At 42.3% G+C, this 23,619-nt stretch overlaps 1 protein-coding gene across 1 annotated transcript in view; it reads left to right on the top strand.

Annotated features, from left to right (window-relative positions):
- The window catches only part of ARID3B (AT-rich interaction domain 3B), an 85,154-nt gene that overhangs the window by 17,346 nt on the left and 44,189 nt on the right, over positions 1-23,619 (top strand). The window contains exon 3 of the mRNA XM_089663947.1: positions 21,740-21,805. Coding sequence (XP_089520073.1) covers positions 21,740-21,805 — 66 coding nt within the window. The remainder of the gene's footprint in view (positions 1-21,739; positions 21,806-23,619) is intronic.

Raw genomic sequence — 23,619 nt, 5'->3', positions numbered from 1 at the left:
TAGAGTATATTGATAAACTACCAAGTTAACTTAAACCAAAAAATGATGTTATGGACTTTTTTGACTGCAGTCTTTTTTTCATATAAATGGTGGTATCCTCCTGTGCTTTATATGGATGTGATCCTTATAATTAAAGCTGCTGTCACTCAACTTAAACCAATAAGTGTTACCTATATATACATAAATTAGTGAAGTGCTAAAATACTTTATAAATTCATACTGATTGTGCCATTTGTGACAAGATATATCATGTGTATAAACAAAGAGTATTCAATCTAAATAATTATTCAATAGGTTACCATATAAATGTGAATCACAAATGCATAAAACAAACCAATCCCGTGAATAATCAAAATATAAAAAGTCCATGCAAGTGAAACCGTGTAAAAAGGTGATCTTCACTCTAGTGCCTGCTCACCTCCACACAATGACCCACACAGGGCCGAAAGGCTAATGCTCTCCTCTATACCCGATCCTCATGAATATGGACCACAAGGTAACTGGAAACTCCTCCCCCAGCGTATCTATTCCGCTCCACCTCCACTCAATGGCATATAGGTAAGACACAAAAAGATCCTTCCATAGTGCAATGATGTTTTATTTAGAAGTGAAAAACAGAAACAAATTGCACTCACATGTATTCCCCTAGTACATCAGCCTGTCACCACATCCCATGGGTGTACTGCATGGAACCTGGGGAAACCAATATGGCTGCTGCGTCTGGACATGCGTCACCTCGTGACCGGAAATGGCGTACCGACACGTTGCGTCACGTGCGTCGTGACTTCATCAGGGTTAAGGATTGGTTTGTTTTATGTATTTGTGATTACCATTTATATGGTAACCTATTGAATAATTATTTAGATTGAATACTCTTTGTTTATACACATGATATATCTTATATCACTGTTTATATATTCACTTCATTTATGTGTATTAATCTCACTATAAGGATATACTTGTGTATATGGGACATTTATCACTGAGCACTATTATGTTGTCACAAATGGCACAATCAGTATGAATTTATAAAGTATTTTAGCGCTTCACTAATTTATGTATATATAGTCTTTTTTCATAAACATTCCTCTGTTTTTCCATCTTTGTGTAGTTGTATTGTGCCCAACATTCATGATCGTTTTCTGTACCTGAAACCATCATTTTGCTATAATTCACCACCTGTGCTTTTCCTTTTTTCTCTTTTTTTTTTTTTTTTTTTTTTTTTTTTTTTTTTTAGTAGGTAAAACCATTTTCCATGTTTTTGGAGTGGTGTGTCTGGTAAGGTCATCTTTAAAGAGACATCACTTTGTCAGGGCAGGGCAAAGTGAAAATGTCTTTGTAAAGGGCGTCCCCCTCCATTACAGCCAGCCCAAAAATTAGCAGTCTCCCTGACTGTGAAAGCTCCAGTGAATGTTGCAGGCTGGAGATTTGAGGGAGCCCTGGCAAGGTTAGTATAAGGGATAATGTACATCGGGTGTTTGAAAAACTTTTGTGATCGCTGGAAACTGCTAGAAAACCTAGGTTAAAAACATTCGTTTAACTGCGTTTACCTACCACTTTTATGCACGTTTAGCTGCGTTTATGGGTGTTTGAGTTTAGAGGCGTTTTTAAAAAATAATTCCCAAATGCCCAGAATGCACTGAAAAATAGTAAATGAATAACTATTTCAGACATTTTGTGAGAAATAGAGCAGAAGCAGAGAGAGCAGTGTGTTTTGAGATTACCTGTCTTTTCTGGTTGCATTCACTATGGTTCCCATCATGAGCATAATGCAGCACGTTCTACCATTTTTTTCTTCATGTGAAATTTGGAACTGACTGGTGTACTAGGTCCATTTGAATGAATTGGTAAACGCTGTGCATGCATTTTTGATGATGGAAAAAGGCACTGGACAGCATCTGGATATGGACCAGCCCAACAACGTGTCTAAATACAAATGCGCATAAACGTGGTTACAAGCATTTACACGCAGTTACATGCGTTTGAAACACCGGTAAACTCTACTCCTGAACGCAATTTTTTATTTTTTTTTATTTTTGGTGCTTTTAAAAAAAAATGCCTGTAGCCTCAACTGCCTGTAAACGACATAGTGTACATGGACACATAGGAAAACATAAAGGGGAGTTCAGGGGCTGCTGAAAAATACGCACAACTGCTCCTAAACTTCAGTTTAGCAGCTGCAGTGTACATCTGTTTAACCTAGATCTTGTTATGACATTTGTTAGAACTGAGCTACATTTTATGATTTTTGAAAATTATTAAAGGTGTACCTGCTTCTGTAAGCACAGACTTTAAAGAAATCAAAAGCATTAAATTAAATACATGCCCATACATTCATGTTTAAATACCTGTATTAGCTTGTTCAGTGAAAGTACTGAAATGTAAAAAAAAAAAATTATAAAAAACCTTTTATTCCTTGCTATCCTCTTCCTCTCATGCTAAAAGTTGCTAGGACACACATGGTCCCTGCCGCTCGGCGTCCTTGACTGCCTGCACCTTAAAATGTTACTTAAACCCAGGACCCTGCATTCACTATATCTGGTCGTTCACAGAACATGGAAATGCAATTGTTTTAGTAAATATAAACTGCTAAATACCTTTTCTCCTCAGCAGTATATAGCAGGCTTGTGACTTCTATCAGTGTCCAGAATGGCACTGGTTAAAGCTTGTTGGAGTTTTCATTCTCTGTTAGGATGCAGGACCCCTGACCCTCTACTGGACACGGATTGGCCCTGTGCTGATCACATGCACTCTCCCCAAGAAAAAAGAAAACTCTAGCAATACACACCAAATTGAGCATGTGCAGAGTGACTCCAAGCATTTGTTCTATCAGGAGATATTTAGGGGACAATGGAAGAAGGGGAGGATCAGAGAAGACAGGATCAGACATCCTTTTTACACAGTGTAGGATTAACCCTTTAGGTTCCACAGTGAGTATAACAAGCATGCATTACTGCATATACAGACTGATTTTACTGGTGTGGGTTTAGTAACAATTTAACTACCAATAGAGATAGGGGTGTGATGCAAGGGAGGAGACACTCCCCCTCCTCCAGCATACCTAGTGATGGCGTTTGTCCCAGAAAAGCACCTGGTTCCTAAGGTCATAGATGAATTTAAATATTTGTCTCCTTGGTAGATGCCTGGGTGGAAAATGGTGAGGAGACCAGACTCTCTCTGCTTTGAGTCGCGCTAGAAGGGTTAGAGGTGCTGCCTGCCACCTTTAGCCGGCTTTCCTGAGTGATCGGAGAGCCTGGTACTGCTGTTTGGTGTCCGTGTATTTTGAGAGGAGGGTACATCCATACCCACCTCCCCTCTGTGGTAAGTAACTGGAAGCAAAGATTTCTTCACTCCTAGATTTAGTTTGATGTTACACGCGATTACTGGCTTGTAAGGCATCTGATCTCAGTATGATGCTTTTGAGGGCAGAAGAGAGATTTGGGGTCTTACAGAAAAGACCCCAGATCTTTCCATAAAGAGGACCTGGCATGCTTATTGCCATCACAAGGGATGCTGTTCATCGCCTGTAATAGCAATAAAGTTGATCCAAAAAAAGGAACTGTATAAAGTTTTAAATAAACTAAATAATACATTTGTAAGTGCTCACCCCTAAATATGAATGCATACGCAAGTCCCACACGCCTACTTAAATGGCAATCGCACCACACATGAGTGAGTGAGTTATCTCTGTGAACATCAGAGCAAGAGCAATAATTCTAGCGCCAGACCTTGGGTGTAACTCTAAACTGGTAGCCTTTAAAGACTTTCAAAGTGTCGCCTGTGGAGATTTTTAGGTACTGTTGTTTGGCGCCATTACATGGCCCTATGCAATTTTAAAGCGTGACATGTTGGGTATCTATTTACTTGTCAGAACTTCATCTTTTATATTTTAGTAATACAATTGGGTATTCTATTGTGCTTGTGTCCACTAAATTTCATTAAACTGTATTTTTTATTTAAAAATGGCTGCGCAAATATTGTGTGACATAAAAAAAAAAAAATCCAACACCCACCATTTCATTCTCCGGGCTTTGCTTTTTAAAATGTTTGTTTTCGAAGTAATTTCCTATTAAAAAATGCTGATTTTTACATGTGTGACAGAATTGGCCCTGGGAGTAAAGTGGGTACATTTTCTTTTAAACCAGTTTAGAGTCTCTTTATAAGTAAATTCAAATGAAGTCTTTAAAACAATAAACCTCAGTGTGTCTAAAATGCATGCCAATGTGTGTCAGTTCAACATGTGTTAATGCATATGTTCTGGTGTGAAGAATCTCTGATGAGTATAGCAAATGGTTTCAGAACAGGATGCCTTAGCATATATACTTCATATACTTGCTATCCACTTCTTTTACTTGTTTCATCTAGACTGTTAACTGAAACTAGAACACAGTTTGTTCATTCTCTGTAGTGTAAAAGAATCATGCTTTCCTCATTAAGTCAATGGATTGTGATGTTGAGGTCAACATTTTTACATATATCCAAGTATACATACATAGTTTACGGGCAGCCACATAAACATACTAAACATGCTGAGGTAATATAAGATATTCAGCCAGGCAGTGTTCAGTCTTTGTTCCACACTGGAATTTAGAGTTATAGAGGGGATGTAAGAATGGATTTTCCATCTCCCCTAGGCAATAAACAAGCACCAAAAGCTGGTATGGCTGTCCCATCCCCCATCTCTTTCAGCAGGCTAATAAAATTATTTGTTAATGGCTGGAGGGAAGTGCCTCTCTTGTGAATGCTGAACAAAATGTTTAGTAAAGACTGCAGTCCATTGACTGCCACTAGAGCTAAAAGGGGATTAGAAGCTGTAATTTAAAGCTGATCCCTTCTCAAGTCTGGCAGCAACTCAATGATATAATGGGAATGCTAATTTAACAGCTTCTGTCTTCTTTAGACTGCATCCCAATCAATTTTTGTACAGTATCTGTGTTTGTTTGCCAGGTTAAGGCTGGCCATACATTATACAATTTTCCTTTAGATTTACCAAAACCCATATGAGGTCAAACCTAAAATACTTTCAACATGGTTGAAGGTAAATTAAAAGGAAGTTGAATAAGAAAATTGGATAACGTATGGCTAGCTTTATATTCAGATGTTAAAGAAGAAATCTGGGCAAAAATTGTTATTTTCTCATGCAGTGGGACTGTGACCGCACTGCATGGGCTAAATGCTCATTTTTCTCTAGGGCAGGGATACTGAAGTAAAATTCACGGAGGTCTGGTTGGTAACATTTTCTTTCCTCAGAGGTCTGAATCTCATTTTTCACAACTACCTTTCCCATCAGAGCCCCCCAACATTAAAGCCCTGCTTACATCACTGTCCTCCTTGCAATCACAACCCCCACATCACAGCCCCCCTCCTCACACCAAAGACCCTTCATATCATAGCTCCCCTCTATCACATCACAGTCCTCACATATCACAGCTCCCCCTTACATCAGAGACCCTCATATCAGAGCTGCCCCCTCTCACATCACAGCCCTCTATAGCACAGCTCCTGCTTATCACATCACAGCCCCCTCCCCCCATATCAGAGCTTCTCCTTCACTTCACAGCCCCCAGTATTATAACTCCCCCTCTGACATCAAAGCCCTCCCCTAATCTTCTCCCTACCTTTAACTTAATAGTGTGCAGGGCAGGAGGAATGGCAGAGTGCAATCCTCTTTTGAATGTACTTGTCGCCACTGAACTCACTGCTTGGAGGAGGGTGGGAGGAATGGCAGGGTGGAGTCCTCTTCTGTCTGACCTGTCCTGCTGCCACTGCTGTTGAAGTCACAGTAGGGAAGAAAGGAGGAATGGCAGGGTGGACTCCTCTTCTGAGTGTACTCGTCGCCATGGCCACTGAACTTGCTGCAGGGAGGAGGGCAGGAGGCACAGAAGGTCTGCACCGAGGGCGGGAGCTACACAACCATTCTTGGTAAAAGGCGAGTGACCCGCTTGTTAATAGTAAAGGTTGGGCAGCTGCCGTTCCCCCTGTAGATGTTTTGTGCCTCCTGCCCTCCTCCCTTCAGTGAGTTCAGCGGTGGCAGCGATGAGTACACTCAGAAGTGGAGTCCACCCTGCCATTCCACTTAGGCTGCTAAGTGGTACAGTCGTGGTCCGGACATTTAGTTACGTCTGGTGTAGGGGATCGCAGAGCTGACATACTTACCTAATCCAGCGACTCTCCTAGCGCAAGACTGATCCCCACCGTTTCTGACCCCCCCCCCCCCCCCCGCACGCTAGCAGTCTTGTGAATGGGCTGTTCCAGATGTCATCATGCCCATAGACTGGCTCCAGACATGAGGTTGGCAGGTAAAGTCCACCGCTGGACGTGAGGGAGTGCGGTTTTCCAGAGGATCGGAGGTCGGGTTAAGTATAGCTTTTCCCTGAGCCCCTAGACAAAACAAGCAGTTAACCCATGCAGTGCAGGCACATCCCCACTGCATGGGAAAATGTAAAAAAAATTAACTTGAGTTCTGCATTAAGCTGATAAAATTGGTAAACAACTTGGTGTCCAAAAGTAGTTGCTCATTAACTAAACTTAGAGGAATCCAATCCAACCCTGTACGTACCATCCGATCTGGGAACATTCGCATGTTTTGTAGTACACCTCCACAATGCTGGCCGACTCTTTCTGGCCCAACATGCTGAGCAGGAAAATTGAATCGGCAGAGATGAGTTTTCACAGCCAATCACTATTTAATTCCCTAACATAGCTCGTCCCCTTATTGCTTCATCTTACTTTTCCATAGGCTCAGTCTTGACCTGAAAGTTTGTAGAATTTCCCTGCCCGCAGTTGTGAGCAAGAAATGATATTGTTTATAATAGATGTAGAAAAGGTATTTGATACCGTTTTGTGGCAGTATATGTACTTTGCCTTGCGTAAATGGAGTTTTAGGGAGCATTTCTTTAACTGGATAGAAGCATTGTACTCCTCCCCTACAGCCTTACAGTACTGTGTTTTTCAGTCCCTCCAATTCTCATTTTGTAGGGGTACATGGCAAGGTTGACCATTACCTGTGCATGCAAGGATAATGTGGGTGTGGAAAAGGCAGGCATTGACAAGAAGATGTCACTTTTTGCTGACGAGATAGATATAGAAATAATCAGCAAAAAGTGACGTTATTATCAATACCTGCCTTTTCCACGTGTGTATATGTATGTATGTGTGTGTGTTTGTGTGTGTATATACAGTCATGGCCGAAATTGTTGGCACCCTTGATATTTTTCCTGAAAATCAAGTATTTCACACAAAAAAGGTATTGCATTAACACATGTTTTGCTATACACATGTTTATTCCCTTTGTATGTATTGGAACAAATATAAAACAGAGGCAGAAAAGCAAATATGACATAATGTCACACAAAACCCCAAAAATGGGCTGGACAAAAGTATTGGCACCCTTAACTTAATATTTGGTTGCACACCCTTTGGAAAACATAACTGAAATCAGTCGCTTCCTATAACCATCAATAAGCTTCTGACACCTCTCACCCGGAATTTTGGACCACTCTTCCTTTGCAAACAGCTCCAGGTCTCTCTTATTGGAAGGACACCTTTTCCCAACAGCAATTTTAAGATCTCTCCACAGGTGTTCAATGGGATTTAGATCTGGGCTCATTGCTGGCCACTTCAGAACTCTCCAGCGCTTCTTTGCCATCCATTTCTGAGTGCTTTTTGACGTATGTTTGGGGTCATTGTCCTGCTGGAAGACCCAGGATCTTGGACGCAAACCCAGCTTTCTGACACTGGGCCCTACAGTGCGACCCAAAATCCTTTGGTAATCCTCAGATTTCATGATGCCTTGCACACAGTCAAGGCACCCAGTGCCAGAGGCAGCAAAACAACCCCAAAACATCATTGAACCTCCACCATATTTTACCGTAGGTACTGTGTTTTGTTCTTTGTAGGCCTCATTCCGTTTTCGGTAAACAGTAGAATGATGTGCTTTACCGAAAAGCTCTATCTTGGTCTCATCTGTCCACAAGACGTTTTCCCAGAAGGCTTTTGGCTTACTCAAGTACATTTTGGCAAACTGTAGTCTTGCTTTTTTATGTCTCTGTGTCAGCAGTGGGGTCCTCCTGGGTCTCCTGCCATAGCGTTTCATTTCATTTAAATGTCGACGGATAGTTCGCGCTGACACTGATGCTCCCTGAGCCTGCAGGACAGCTTGAATGTCTTTGGAACATGTTTGGGGCTGCTTATCCACCATCCGGACTATTCTGCGTTGCAATCTTTCATCAATTTTCCTCATCCGTCCACGACCAGGGAGATTAGCTACAGTGCCATGGGTTGCAAACTTCTTGATAATGTTGCGCACTGTGGACAAAGGCAAATCTAGTTCTCTGGAGATGGACTTGTAACCTTGAGATTGTTGATATTTTGCCACAATTTTGGTTCTCAGGTCCTCAGACAGTTCTCGTCTCCTCTTTCTGTTGTCCATGCTTAGTGTGGCACAGACAGACACACAATGCAAAGGTTAAGTGAACGTCTCTCCTTTTTATCTGCTTTCAGGTGTGATTTCTATATTGCCCACACCTGTTACTTGCCCCAGGTGAGTTTACAGGAGCATCACATGCTTGTAACATTCTTATTTATCCGCAGTTGTGAAAGGGTGCCAATACTTTTGTCCAGCCCATTTTTGGAGGTTTGTGTGACATTATGTCGAATTTGCTTTCTTTCCTCCCTTTTTTTGTTTTGTCCCAATACACACAAAGGGAATAAACATGTGTATAGCAAAACATGTGTTAATGCAATACGTTTCGTGAGAAATACATGATTTCCTGGAGAAATATCAAGGGTGCCAACAATTTCGGCCATGACTGTATGTATGTATATACACGCGCACACACATTTTTATTAACTGTAACAGCATCCCTCCTACCAACCCGGTACTAGCAAGGTGTTCCTAATAAAGTGGCCAGCGAGTGTACACAAGCGTGCTCCTGTAAAACACCATGTGCCACCTTAAGACCCACAGTGGACAGTAGGTGGTATTGGTCCTAAGGAGCTGAGAGATTGTGTTGTCTGGCAATTAAATGCTTAATTCCAGTATATTGGAGGTGAGAGTTCTGGGAGCATTTTAAGGTGGCACGTGATGTATTACTGCAGCACTCTACAGTAGTATACAAACCGTGTATACTCGCTGGCCACTTTATTAGGTACACCTTGCTAGTATCGGGTCTGTCCCCCTTTTGCCTTCAGTGCTACCTTTAATTCTTCATGGCATAGATTCAACAAGGTGTTGGAAACATTCCTTAGAGATTTTTGTCCATATTGGCATGATAGCATCACGCAGTTGCTGCAGAACTGTTGGCTGCACATCCATGATACGAATCTCCCATTCCACCACATCCCAGAGGTGCTTTATTGGATTGAGATCTGGTGACTGTGGAGGCCATTGGAGTACAGGGAATTCATTATGTTCAAGAAACCAGTTTGAGCTTTGTGACATGGTGGGTGCATTATCCTGCTGGAAGTAGCCACCAGAAGATGGGTACACTGTAGTCATAAAGGGATGGACATGGTTAGCAACAATACTTATGTAGGCTGTGGTGTTTAAACGATGCTCAATTGGTACTAAGGGGTCCAAAGTGTGCCAAGAAAATATCTCCCACACCATTGCACCATTACCAACCTGACCCTGATGGGTCCATGTTTTCATGTTGTTTACGCCAAATTCTGACTCTACCATCTGAGTGTTGCAGCTGAAATCGAGACGACTCCAACAAGGCAACATTTTTCCGATCTTCTATTGTCCAATTTTGGTGAGCCTGTGCGAAATGTAGCCGGTTTCCTGTTCTTAGCTGACAAGAGTGGTACTCTGTGTGGTATTCTGCTGCTGTAGCCCATCTGCTTCAAGGTTTGACATGTGAATTCAGAGATGTTAGTCTGCTTAACGTGGTTGTAGCAAGTGATTATTTGAGTTACTGTTGCCTTTCTATAATCTCAAACCAGTCTGCCCATTCTCTTACATCAGCAAGGCATTTTTGTCCACACAACTGCCGCTCACTGGATATTTTCTCTTTTTCGGACCCTTCTCTGCAAACCCAAGAGATGGTTGTGCGTGAAAATTCCAGTAGATTAGCAGTTTTTTAAATATTCAGACCAGCCCGTCTGACACCAACAGCCAATGCACATTTGAAGTCACTTAAATCCTCTTTCTGCCTCAATCTGATGCTCGGTTTGAACTTCAGCAAGCTGTCTTCACCACGTCTAGATGACTAAATGCATGGAGTTGCTGCCATGTGATTGGCTGATTAGCAATTTGTGTTACCAAGCAATTGAACAGATGTACTTAATAAAGAGGCCAATGCATATAGGTGTGGGGAATAATCACGGCAAGATTACACATTGAAGATGTATTTGAATATTTCTGGAGGACTATCGCATGAAATTTATGAACTGTTTCTCATATGCTTATGTATTGTTTTGCATTGCAATATTTTGTTAGCATGAGCATGTGGTCAGAGTGATAGAGGTTTTTTAATCCAATTGTACACAAATGTAAACACAACACAATGCATACTAGTTGGGTCTTTTATAATTTAATTTGTACTTTTTATAATTTTTATTTATTTTTAGCAGTGCAACACCATCATTTTATGCTATTTGATTTTGCTTTTGTGGGAACACAAATAGGTGTTGGCAGCAGATCACTGTGTATATTTATTTCTTCAATTTGACACATGCACCTTTTCACAGTATATATTAATAGCGTAGGGGTATGCCCTTTAAATCTGTGGCCATGGATATGTTCCACGCTATGGTGTTTACATTATTCCTTTACTTTCTTTTGGACCACCTTCCATATTTGGGGATATATTGAACACCCTCTTCTACCACACTATACCAGGCAAATTACCCTCCACTTATGCACTGTGTAAATTAGCGGTGCTATACAAGTACCTCAAATAAATGTATTTTTCAAATAGAACAGCATGCAGGAACTGGATTATACATCGCCATCCATCAAATATAAAGATTTTGAAAAAAATAGGTATAGCACACATCAGAATAACAAAAGTTCAAAGTAGAGCTTAGACACGTAAAATTGAAGGGGGGGGGGGGGGGGACAGGATGTGGGGAGAGGTCAGAGTAGAGCTGAATGTACCACCTAACCCTGACAGATCTAGAGGTCCTGTGAATGGCAGTATGGTTGAGCAAATTGGATATGAATGGCTTAAAACTGGAAGAATAGTGGATCTGTGACCAAACGGTTCACATGACAGACTCAATCCTATCCATTTCACAAGCCCAGTCAGTTAACTACGGCGTATTTGGTCAATGTCTAGCAATAGCAGGGGAGCCGCCTTGAGGAAATGTATTTTTTATTTTTTTTTGTATCATCTGTTTTTATAAAAGATTTTCAAAACAGGACGTAAAGGAGCAGTAAGAGTGAGATGTACTGAAACAGAAAGCAAATGGCAGTATTAGAAAAGGGTCCAACAGTAGACCCAGTATACAATAATGTAATACATGCACAAGTCCAGCACATGGTACATAACAGATAACATGCCACATACCCCCCCCCCCCCCCACTGTCTGGGCAGTGAGAAGCATCACAAAACTTATCACCTAGAGATCTGACCGCCATGCAGGAGCTACGTCTCTGCATGAGGCTAGCCAATCCCAAGACGAAAGGTCACGGATGCCCCCATGTACTTCAAGCTTCAAACATAGATTGTATAAATAACACATATAGCACAAAGGGCATTTGCAGGAACTCCACATGTGCGATAAAACGGGACATATAAAAAAAAACAGAAAAAGAAAAAATAAGAGGGAGAAGCAAAAGGAAGAAAGAACAGTAAAGGCCGTACAGGGCCAGTAAAATAGAAATAGTAATAGCAATGCAGGATTGAGGGCACAATGCTTCGGGTGGGACAGGAGGGGGAGCAACTCGGGAAGAAGAAACCTGGAGAGACCCAACTACACGGCAAGCTGTCTATAGGGATGCTGGCTCTGAGCGAGTATGGGGGACCAGTTGGGAGGGGTCTGAGGAAATATATTTTTTAAACTTTTTTTTTTTTTTTCTTGACTTGTTTTTAGGGGCCTGGTACCATGGATAACACTGTAATGTGGAGTTCATTAGGGAAATTGTCTTCAATGAGCCTGTCGTACAGTTGAAGTACCTTATCCCAGGATAGAAAAATTCTTGGGCAAGTACCCCAAATATGGATCATAGTGCTGGGCACCTGTTAACATCACCAACATTTATCTAAGATAGAGGGATCGATTTTGTGTAGGACAGTGGGGCAACAATACCACATGGATAAAATTCTGTAGTTACAATCTTGAGCATGGGATGATCTAGACACTTTAAAAGAGTGCTAGTATTTTGTCCCATTCCATAACCTCAGGAACCTCATTCAACTTCTGTTCTCATTTTGCCATAAACGGAGGTGGATTTGGACAGGATTCCTTCAGCTGAATTTGATAAAGCTGCAATAGTGAGTGTTCCGGTCTGGTAGACCTGGAGAACCATGCTTGTCCAAGTTCATATGAGGTCTGGTCAGAATGTCGGAGCAAGGCCATTTGTCAAGGAATTGTTTGAGTATATATTCGATTCATGCTCTCGAAGGGTTGTGACAAGGGAGTAGATGAGAAAGGGGAGCAAGTTTCTTACCACACAGAGTATGCCACAATAAGGGAGCTTCCCCTTTTTGCCAGGAAAGGAATTTAGAACAATGAAAAGTTGGAAAGGAAGTGTTTCTGAATAGTTTAGTCATGGGGCTTGGTCTTGAAGAAAATGTCTTTTAACCTAAGTAACTGTACCAAACCCTTAAAGTAGCAGCAGTCACTGTCGGTTTCAAGTCTGTTTGTACAGTAGTAATAAAGCCTGGTACACACTACTAGTTTTTTGGGGGTTTTTTTGCTTTATTTTTTTTTTTGGGTTCAACCCATCGGGATGAACAGAAAAAAATAAAGAAGTGACAGCTCAGGAGGAGCTGCTGTACTAACTTTTCAATTTTAGTACAGTGATCTCCCCAGCTGTGCTATTGTGTTCTGATGGGGAACACCCCCCCCCCGCCAGAACACACCAGTCAGCTCTTTCAACCATTGGCCGAGAGCGCTGATGGGAAAGGATTAGCATACCTTTTTTGGTCATGCCCCTTTGAGAGAAGCCGGCCGTCATGCACAGGGGCCGAATGTCTGCTGGTTTCTATTGAACCAGCCAATGCCTCCCAACATTTGGCCAGTGTGTACTAGGCTTTAGGTGAAAAAAAAGACACTAGTCCATCTAGTTCAACCAATAAAAGAAATTTAAAAAATTTACCGTATTTTTTGCTCCACAAGACTCACTTTTTCCCCCCAAAAAATGGGGAAAATGTCTATGCGTCTTATGGAGTGGCCAGACCGGTATTCCCGCCGCCGGCGTGTTAGAATACCGGGCCAGCCGCTCAGCTCTACCGTGCAGAAGAAGCTGCTCCTCGGTCCAGCGGTGTCCTGCTATCACTGGCCGTCTGCTCACCCCGGCGCCGGCATCTTCAGTGTGAGCACCCGGCTGTGACAGCTTGCGGCTTCATAGCCGGGTGCCCCCTGCGCATGTGCGAGAAGCGCTTTGTGAATGGCCACCTGTAATCTTCTGGGTCCTGTCACGTGTCCAACAAGACTATGGGGAGGATAACTCCGCGGAAGTGGGAGCGGGTACCTGTCAAATTCGGGTACCCCCCTGCTCCCCAAAGGTCTGCAGTCTCTGGTCATCTCCTGTAGTAGGTCTGCAGTCTCTGGTCATCTCCTGTAGTAGGTCTGCAGTCTCTGGTCATCTCCTGTGGTAGGTCTGCAGTCTCTGGTCATCTCCCGTAGTAGGTCTGCAGTCTCTGGTCATCTCCTGTAGTAGGTCCGCAGTCTCTGGTCATCTCCTGTAGTAGGTCCGCAGTCTCTGGTCATCTCCTGTAGTAGGTCCGCAGTCTCTGGTCATCTCCTGTAGTAGGTCCGCAGTCTCTGGTCATCTCCTGTAGTAGGTCCGCAGTCTCTGGTCATCTCCTGTAGTAGGTCCGCAGTCTCTGGTCATCTCCTGTAGTAGGTCTGCAGTCTCTGGTCATCTCCTGTAGTAGGTCTGCAGTCTCTGGTCATCTCCTGTAGTAGGTCCGCAGTCTCTGGTCATCTCCTGTAGTAGGTCCGCAGTCTCTGGTCATCTCCTGTAGTAGGTCCGCAGTCTCTGGTCATCTCCTGTAGTAGGTCCGCAGTCTCTGGTCATCTCCTGTAGTAGGTCCGCAGTCTCTGGTCATCTCCTGTAGTAGGTCCGCAGTCTCTGGTCATCTCCTGTAGTAGGTCCGCAGTCTCTGGTCATCTCCTGTAGTAGGTCCGCAGTCTCTGGTCATCTCCTGTAGTAGGTCCGCAGTCTCTGGTCATCTCCTGTAGTAGGTCTGCAGTCTCTGGTCATCTCCTGTAGTAGGTCTGCAGTCTCTGGTCATCTCCTGTAGTAGGTCTGCAGTCTCTGGTCATCTCCTGTAGTAGGTCTGCAGTCTCTGGTCATCTCCTGTAGTAGGTCTGCAGTCTCTGGTCATCTCCTGTAGTAGGTCTGCAGTCTCTGGTCATCTCCTGTAGTAGGTCTGCAGTCTCTGGTCATCTCCTGTAGTAGGTCTGCAGTCTCTGGTCATCTCCTGTAGTAGGTCTGCAGTCTCTGGTCATCTCCTGTAGTAGGTCTGCAGTCTCTGGTCATCTCCTGTAGTAGGTCTGCAGTCTCTGGTCATCTCCTGTAGTAGGTCTGCAGTCTCTGGTCATCTCCTGTAGTAGGTCTGCAGTCTCTGGTCATCTCCTGTAGTAGGTCTGCAGTCTCTGGTCATCTCCTGTAGTAGGTCTGCAGTCTCTGGTCATCTCCTGTAGTAGGTCTGCAGTCTCTGGTCATCTCCTGTAGTAGGTCTGCAGTCTCTGGTCATCTCCTGTAGTAGGTCTGCAGTCTCTGGTCATCTCCTGTAGTAGGTCTGCAGTCTCTGGTCATCTCCTGTAGTAGGTCTGCAGTCTCTGGTCATCTCCTGTAGTAGGTCTGCAGTCTCTGGTCATCTCCTGTAGTAGGTCCGCAGTCTCTGGTCATCTCCTGTAGTAGGTCCGCAGTCTCTGGTCATCTCCTGTAGTAGGTCCGCAGTCTCTGGTCATCTCCTGTACTAGGTCCGCAGTCTCTGGTCATCTCCTGTACTAGGTCCGCAGTCTCTGGTCATCTCCTGTACTAGGTCCGCAGTCTCTGGTCATCTCCTGTACTAGGTCCGCAGTCTCTGGTCATCTCCTGTACTAGGTCCGCAGTCTCTGGTCATCTCCTGTACTAGGTCCGCAGTCTCTGGTCATCTCCTGTACTAGGTCCGCAGTCTCTGGTCATCTCCTGTACTAGGTCCGCAGTCTCTGGTCATCTCCTGTACTAGGTCCGCAGTCTCTGGTCATCTCCTGTACTAGGTCCGCAGTCTCTGGTCATCTCCTGTACTAGGTCCGCAGTCTCTGGTCATCTCCTGTACTAGGTCCGCAGTCTCTGGTCATCTCCTGTACTAGGTCCGCAGTCTCTGGTCATCTCCTGTACTAGGTCCGCAGTCTCTGGTCATCTCCTGTACTAGGTCCGCAGTCTCTGGTCATCTCCTGTACTAGGTCCGCAGTCTCTGGTCATCTCCTGTACTAGGTCCGCAGTCTCTGGTCATCTCCTGTACTAGGTCCGCAGTCTCTGGTCATCTCCTGTACTAGGTCCGCAGTCTATTGCTTCAGAATATTTTTTTTCTTGTTTTCCTCCTCTAAAATCTAGGTGCGTCTTATGGAGCAAAAAATATGGTATTCTTTTTTGCAATAATGGACGCAGTATCAAATTTCTTGGTTGAGGAGACTGAACATTTAGATGGCATTTCTCACAAAACTTTTATATTTCTGAATGGACGGACAGATTGGAGTCTAGGATGACACCTAGTACTCTGGCTAGAGAGGAGGGACTGATGGAGTTGTTGGTCTTGATGGAAAAGTTGGGGGGGGGGGGGGGGCACGGGCTGGGGGGAAAACTAGGAGCTCAGTTTTGGAGAGATTTAGTTTGAGGAAGTGGAGTGACATCCAATCCGATATGTCGCTCAGTAGGCTTGTGATACGGGTGGAAACTGAAGGGGTGAGGTGAGGGGTAGAGAGATAGATTTGTGTGTTGTCGGCGTAGAGATGGTAGTTGAAGCCGTGAGAGTGTATCAATTGGCTAAGGGAAGAGGTGTAGATGGAGAAGAGAAGGGGCCCGAGGACAGAGCCTTGAGGGACCTCGACAGAGAGGGGGAGTGAAGAGGAGATGGTGGTGTTATAGGTAACGCTGAAGGAGCTCTGTGATAGATAGAAAGAGAGCCAGGAGAGGGCGGAGTCTCTGAGGCCAAGAGAATGTAGTTTTTTGAGGAGGAGGGGGTGGTGAACCGTGTCGAAAGCCGCAGAGAGGTCGAGGAGTAGGAGCACTGAATAGTGGCCATTAGCTTTGGCGGTTAGCAGGTCGTTGGAAAGTTTGAGTAGGGCAGTTTAGGGGGCGGAAGCCAAGACTGTAGGGGATCAAGGAGGTTGTTGTCAGTGAGGTGGGAACTCAGGCGATTATAGACCAAGCGCTCAAGGAGTTTGGATGTAAATGGCAGCAGGGAGATGGGTCTAAGGTTGTTCAGGTCGGTTTTTCAGTGATGGATCCATAAAGGTTTTACTGATGTCCATTCTATCGTCAGCATCATATCATTTGATTTTTATAGGAAATGGAGGTGCCCTCACTGGAATTTTTGTTGTATATAAATTGTGGCATTTTGTCAGCTTTCTTCTGTCGCATGGAACAACACTGTCAGTTCTCACATGTTTAGAAAGCAAATGCTGTACTAACCCTCACTCCCCCAGCCTCATCCCACTCATGCCTCCTAAAATAAGTCATAAGGTAAAATACATGCTTTGCTGGGAAGAGGAGTTGGATGCCATTATCTCTGAGGAAGATTGGAAAGTTATTTGTTTTATGGCTACTAGCTCTGGAAATATTTTAGCTTTGGAATAGTTGTATAAGGTTTGAATGTGTTGATCCCGGACTCCTTTCTGGATTTCCAAATATGTTTCTGGGTACTGTCCTCTTGGCTTCCGGGGTTGTGAACCGTATATCTTGGATGTGTCCTTAGACACAGAGGCAATGGACTAGAGCAGGGGTGTCAAACTGGCGGCCCTCAAACTGTTGCGAAACTGCAAGTCCCATCATGCTCTGCCTTTGGGAGTCATGCTTGTAACTATCAATCTTGCAATGCCTGATGGGACTTGTAGTTTGGAAACAGCTGGAGGGCCGCCAGTTTGACACCCATGGATTAGAAGATACTCCCTAATACATGCCGTTCTCAATTGTAATTTTTATCACATTGTGTTTTCATGCGTCATAAAGTCTTCCTTGTATTCTTCTATGCACACAAACGCCCAACACAGGCTGCCACCTTTGACACACAACACTCACCAGATGACCATGACCCTTTTCACATATGAGTTATATAGCACTTTTTTCCCCTTTTTAAGGGAAGGGAGTCCATGATCAGCATCTCAAATGTAACCTCCTACAGACTCCACTCAAGTCCAAATACAGTCAAAAGAAAAACTTGCAAAGTGTAAAGTCCTCAATTTAAATTATATTGCACCAGTATAATAGTACTTAATTGCAAATCGCACATAGTAGTAAATATGCTGTGTTCCAAAAAAACACAGCATGAGTGATGCTATTCTCACAGAAATATCTGTGACCACAGTTTGCATCAGCGGGATAACATCTCTTCCTATTCAGACCACCCTGACGAGGCGTTTTGTTGTTCTGGCATCTTCCGTAACATAGAGGAAATTTTTCAATGGGGACACTAGTTCTGGAGACCTGGGGTGCCCCAAGGGTTTTCCTTAATTTGCATGGATTTCCTCTAAATTCCTGTTTTAACTATAGGACAGGAAGTGAAGGTAAATTTCCCTAATGGGGCACAGATAGCAAAAAAAAACCCGAATTATAACCCTCTCTAACTCTATCCAAAATGAAAAAAAGTTTGCCTATAGTTCCACTTTAAGGATAAGGTCACAACAAAGTGCAACTGTTTTATGTGCCATGTGTTTTTTGTATTGACGTGTTTTATAACCACTTTGAGAGTCAGACTGCATCAAAACGTAGGACATTTCGCAGTGCACTTCAGTGCATTGGTATGAAAAGGTCCTATTCTAAACTCACTCGCCAATATTGCCAAATTTGTACATGCAACATAATGCATTATTATTATTACAGGTACTTGTATAGCGCCGTCAATTTACACAGCACTTTACATATATATTGTACATTCACATCAGTCCCTAACTCTAAAGAAGCATACAATTTAAGGTTCCAAACTTACATTTATACATATACTAGAGCCAATGAACCTACCACAGGGGTGTGGAAATTTTTTTAAAAACTACTTGTCCATGGGCTAAATTGGGGTCTCAGTCATGTTGACCCTCTTGACAATCTACTTCTCCTGATTTAAAAAAAAAAAAAAAAAAGCCAAGATGGAAAATATGAAGGGTTGATGTTTTGTTTTTTATCAGGCTGAGGTGATTTTAGGAATGTCTGGGGCTTTTAAAAATGAAAGGGGCGTTTTTATGACTTCGTTTTTTTTATTTTTGCTATAAAATTTTAGAACACCCAAAAAAATTTTAATAAAAAAAATAAATATAAATTTAAAAAAATAAAAAATATATATATATATATATCTATCCGAGGCCCTAGAAAATAAATTGTCGGGTGTTGCAATTTTTTATGTCACACGGTATTTGCACAGTGGTTTTTTAAATGCAATTTTTTTAGGGAAAAAATACACTTTTTTTTTTTTTTTGCAAAAAAAAAAAAAAAAACACAATACATAGCCCAATTTTTGGTAAAATATAAAAGATGATGTGATGCTGAGTAATCTGAGTAATTAATGCCAGACATGTCATGCTTTAAAATTGCGTATGCCCATGCAATGGCAAAAAAAGGCGTAAATTTAACTTTTTACAGTGGAGGTGATGGCTGGTCCATCAGGTGTTCTGATGGATTGGGACAGCCAGCAGAAGGTGGCGGATGTCGTGATCCAGTGGCTAGTATATTGCTTTTACAAAAGTGGGGGGAATCACGGGATATTTGGGAGGGGGGAGAGCCTGCTCTCAGTGAATTATTTTTTTTTCCTCCCAATGTTGGAAAGGGAAGGCCTTCCCTGAATTCAGGGCTATACTCTGGCCAAAAACTAGACACTCTTCAATTTAGGTGTCATTATTGGTAACTAAGACTCACATTGGTTGAGTGGATTCTTAGTGACAAAATCAGAGAAGCCATTACCTTGGAACAAATCAAAATTGGGATCAGAGGAAAGCTTTTCTGACTGCCTAGCTAGTAATGGGCACCTTGTGATGACTGTCCTTAGGATGGACATGTTCTTTTGTTTTAAGCCTTAGGCTTGGTGTACACACACACACCGCATTTCAATGAGCTGCCCTACCCATGAGAAACGCAGGGAATTTCTGGACACTTTGTAAAATTGTGCTGCCTCAAACATGTTTGCTGATGTGATATATTTAAAGTCTTTGCAATTTTTCATTGCAGGACTTTATACTGAAATTGTTCAACAATTTTTAGATATAGCTTTGCACACAATGGTGAACCTCTGTCCACCTTTACTTCTTAAACTCTTAGTCTCCAAGATACTCTTTTTATACCCAATCATGTTACTGACCTGTTGCCAATAACAATAATTAGTACAAAATGTTCTTCCAGCTCTTCCTCGTCAGTACCATTTACTTTGCTAGCTTTTTGTTGCCCTGTCCCAACTTTATTTTTTTAGACTTGTTGCTGCCATCAGATTCAAAATGACTATTTTCTTATTAAAATTGTACATTTTCTCAGTTTAAACATTTGATATGTTTTCTATTTTTCTTTTGTGAATATAATATGGGTTTGAGGTTTGCAAATTATCGAATTCCATTTTTATGTATATTTTACAGTGTCTTAACTTTTGTGGCATTGAGGTTGTAATAAACAGATACACTGTTTTTTGCTTTAGACCTTTATACAGTTCATTGTGGGATGAAGTAAAAATCTTTTTTTTTTTTTGTATTTACATTACACTCCAGAATTACTCCTAAATCTGTAGGCTCAGTTCACACTGCTGAGACCACATAATTGTGCAACTTGCTTGCGATTTCCTTGTGTTGTGTCGTATAACTTGCTTGCAACTAACTTGTGATTTGACATTGCAGTCTATGGCGCTCAAGTCGTGCCAAAGTCACAGAAAAATAGTGCAAGAACTGTTTTGTTGCTGCAACTTGAGTCGTATCAATGAAGTTGCACCCTTTGAAACAGTTTTGACTTGTCATGGGACTTTGTGTTCCAAGTCATAGCAGTGTGAACTGGGGCTTAACGATGTTTTAGATCCACTGTGTGGAAAGGCTATGGAAGGTGTTTGTCTTTACTTTTCTGTCTGTGATTCTGCTCTTGGGGTAGCCCCTGTTTACACGAATGCGACTTATGTGATTTGACAGTTCAAATCGCATGACAAGTTGCACCCTATAATTAAAAATGGAACCGTTCTAATTGGTGTGACTTCGACTTCGTCAGAGTTGCACCGATTGGAGAAGTAGTTCTGAACTACTTTTTGCCAAATTTTTTTTTTTTCCTGGTGCGACTTGCATTGACATCTGTGCATGAAGTCAGATGGTCTTACAAGTTGCACCTGACGTCGCACTGACATGCAACTTTGAAATCGCATGACTTCAAGTGAAGTCGCACAATTTCAAAGTTGTATTCGATGTGAACCAGGGCTTAGTGTCTGAGGGTCATTATCATCCTGGAATATGTTTGCACCTGCTTCCTAGACTGGCCTATCATCTGATCAATCAAAGCAATTTTATGACCTTAATGAGAAGCCTGTATTGTCAATACCCGCATTAGCAGTTGTCTGCGTACACCCTGCGTTGAAGGCATTATTTGGTTTTCTCCAAACATGAACTTGTCCAGATGTAACTTATGGGATAAACAAATACCAATACACTAGTTGGCTTTTTGGAATTCTAATTGCCTTGAGTTGCTTTGAAAACTAACAATTCAAGTGCTAAATGACACCCTTTTTACAGCTGACATTAGCTGAATAGAATGTAGTACATAGGATTAGTAAAGCAATCATACACTTCTTTCATTGTTTTTTTGTTTTGTTTGTGTTTTTTGTTTTTTTTTGTGTTTTTTTTTTAAGCTCTAAGGCTTGGTTCACACTGCCGTGATGTGGGATCCAACTTGAGACACCAAGTCGCATGACATGTGAAATCCCACGTTAATCAATGGGAGCTGTCTTAATTGGCACTACTGAAGTCGCTCTAACTTTAGAAAAGGCTCCTGTACTACTTCAAGGCGACTTCTATCTGACTTGTGCCCATCAACTTTAATGGAAGCTGCCTCCAAATCGGATCCTCAACTATGCTGATGTGATTTGGATGTGACATTACAGGAAGATTACCTAGGCAAAGGCATGGCATGAAAGTCATGCATCAAGTTGCACGACTTTCAGGTCGCATTAGTGTGAACCGAGCCTAAACCCCATCCCATGGCTATTTGTGCATTTCTGATCAAATTTTTTTTCAGTCATAGATCTTGGTTTTATAATTTATTGCTGTTTTGTCTTGACAAAGTGGTTTGAATTAGTAGAGATTGTCTGTCCTGTAAACTGTCATTTTTCTTATGCATAGCTTCTTTTAGTACTGTATTCTTACCATTTGCCTGTTTACTAAGTTCTGTGTTCACTTTTTTCATTTTCAAAAGGAGAACACTTCCTGGGGTGAAGATGTGGATGGGCGTTCCAGGGAAACCTCAAGGGATTTTGCAAAGGTATTATTCACTTGTTCACAGTTAAAATTATTAGCAAGATCATCTATATCCTACAGTGATTTACATTGGACCTCTACTGAAATTATGTTCCCTTTTCACACGCTGGCTCTCCTGTCAACGTCAAGTATAAAAGTAAAGTTTGTACTATAGAGTTATGGCAGTGTAGTGTTTGCAGAGCATTATATTGTCCGAACACTGTAAACAGTATTACTCACTTTTTAAAGTGAATGGAGTCCTTAATGACCTTATACCTGAAGTGTCAGACCTTTTCCAATACACTCAAATTCAGAGATTCTCAAAGTTATTGTTGGAATGGTAAATAACACCTTAAGGCTCGTAGATCAAGCTGTAGGTTCCACCTGTGCTGCCTACGGTTTAGGCTCCTTAGGTCCCCAAGTCCTTTCTGGTGCACCTGCTGTTCAGTTTTCCTTTATGGTGACTGGAAAAACCCTGTCATACTCCACCTTGTACTCTTTTGAAATGGACTTTGTAAGAAAAAAAAAGTGGACTGCTCCCTTTGTGGATCCCGCAGTATCCTGTCTTAACAAAGATTTAATCATTCCATGGAAGATGCAGAACTCTTTCTGACAGGGCTTGTACTGTAACCTGTCTTGGCCATGTTCTTAGTCTACCAAATTCTACCTGACCGGGCTAAGGCCATCAGAAGGGATCTGATCAGTATGATAGTTCATCCTTTACTTTATAGAGCGTTTGAAGATCAAGGATCCGGTTCTGGATTGGCTATAGTTCTTTCTCTTTTTACATAAATTTTATTTATTTTCATGAGAATTTTACAAAAACGGCAGCAGTTGAGATGTACAAACAAATGGTGCCGTTGCTGAAAATAGGAAGAGCAGCATTAGGTGTGAGTGACTTTCAGGGAATTACGTATGGAAATCTTTCCTTCTAATCTCTGGGAAAATTTTCATGAAGGATGCCAACCATAAAGGGAACTTTGATCAACATTCTGTAACTTTAGGGCCATCTGGCTGTCCCTGCAATGATGGACATCCGAACTGGAGCATATTCTTATCTGATCTGGATTCAGTCGGACATCAATCAGAAAGGAACTAGAAGTTTTGGCACGACTGCCAAGCAGACTTTCTCAGCTGGTATCACCTAGAACTAGCATAGTGATCCCTACATCCATAGGTGTTCTAGGACCTGTGTCACAGGTAGGGGGGATACCTCATGTTGTCCTCCTGGCTTTTGGGTTAAACAAGAAACTGGACAGGTTTGTCTCCAGGTCCAGGCATTCTCTGGTGTCTCTGTGGGGATCAGTACAACCTAATCTACATCTTTCCTTCTCTAAAAATTTCCCCAACTGCATTGCAGGATCAAGATGGAGAGCATTCTGGAGATCCTCAGGTCTGGTATGACCCAGATGGATGTGGTATTCTGACCTGATCAGACTCCTGGCAGAAGCTTTCAGATCAACTTTATCTTCTGTCTTACCAGCCTGCTTCATGGTTAATGGCTTTAATGGCATGTTTGTTGAATTCCAGCTTCTGATGGACAGCAGCATCTTTGAATCGGTGAATTATATTTCCTGCAAGGTCTCTAACTGTACAGTAAAAGCATACTGTGCTAGACTATTTGCAAGGCAAGTAACATTCATCCAGAATAGTTCTCTATGGGACAAACCCTGGTCGCTTTTTTTTTTTTTTTTTTTTTTTATGCAGATGGGTCCAGTTGAGCATTTGGCTCTCAGTGCCATTAATGGTCAGACCACCGTGCATATGATCTTGATACACAGACTGCTGGATTCACACTCTTTTATCAAGACCTTTGTACATCGTGTCCATTTTGTGGCA

This window comes from Staurois parvus, unplaced genomic scaffold, assembly GCF_062004578.1.
Source record: "Staurois parvus isolate SC_StPar_1 unplaced genomic scaffold, SC_StPar_1.0 ptg001805l, whole genome shotgun sequence".
In the NCBI taxonomy this organism is placed as follows: Eukaryota; Metazoa; Chordata; class Amphibia; order Anura; family Ranidae; genus Staurois; species Staurois parvus.
Note: the sequence above shows the minus strand (reverse complement) of the source record. Positions and strands in the feature narration are given on the sequence as shown.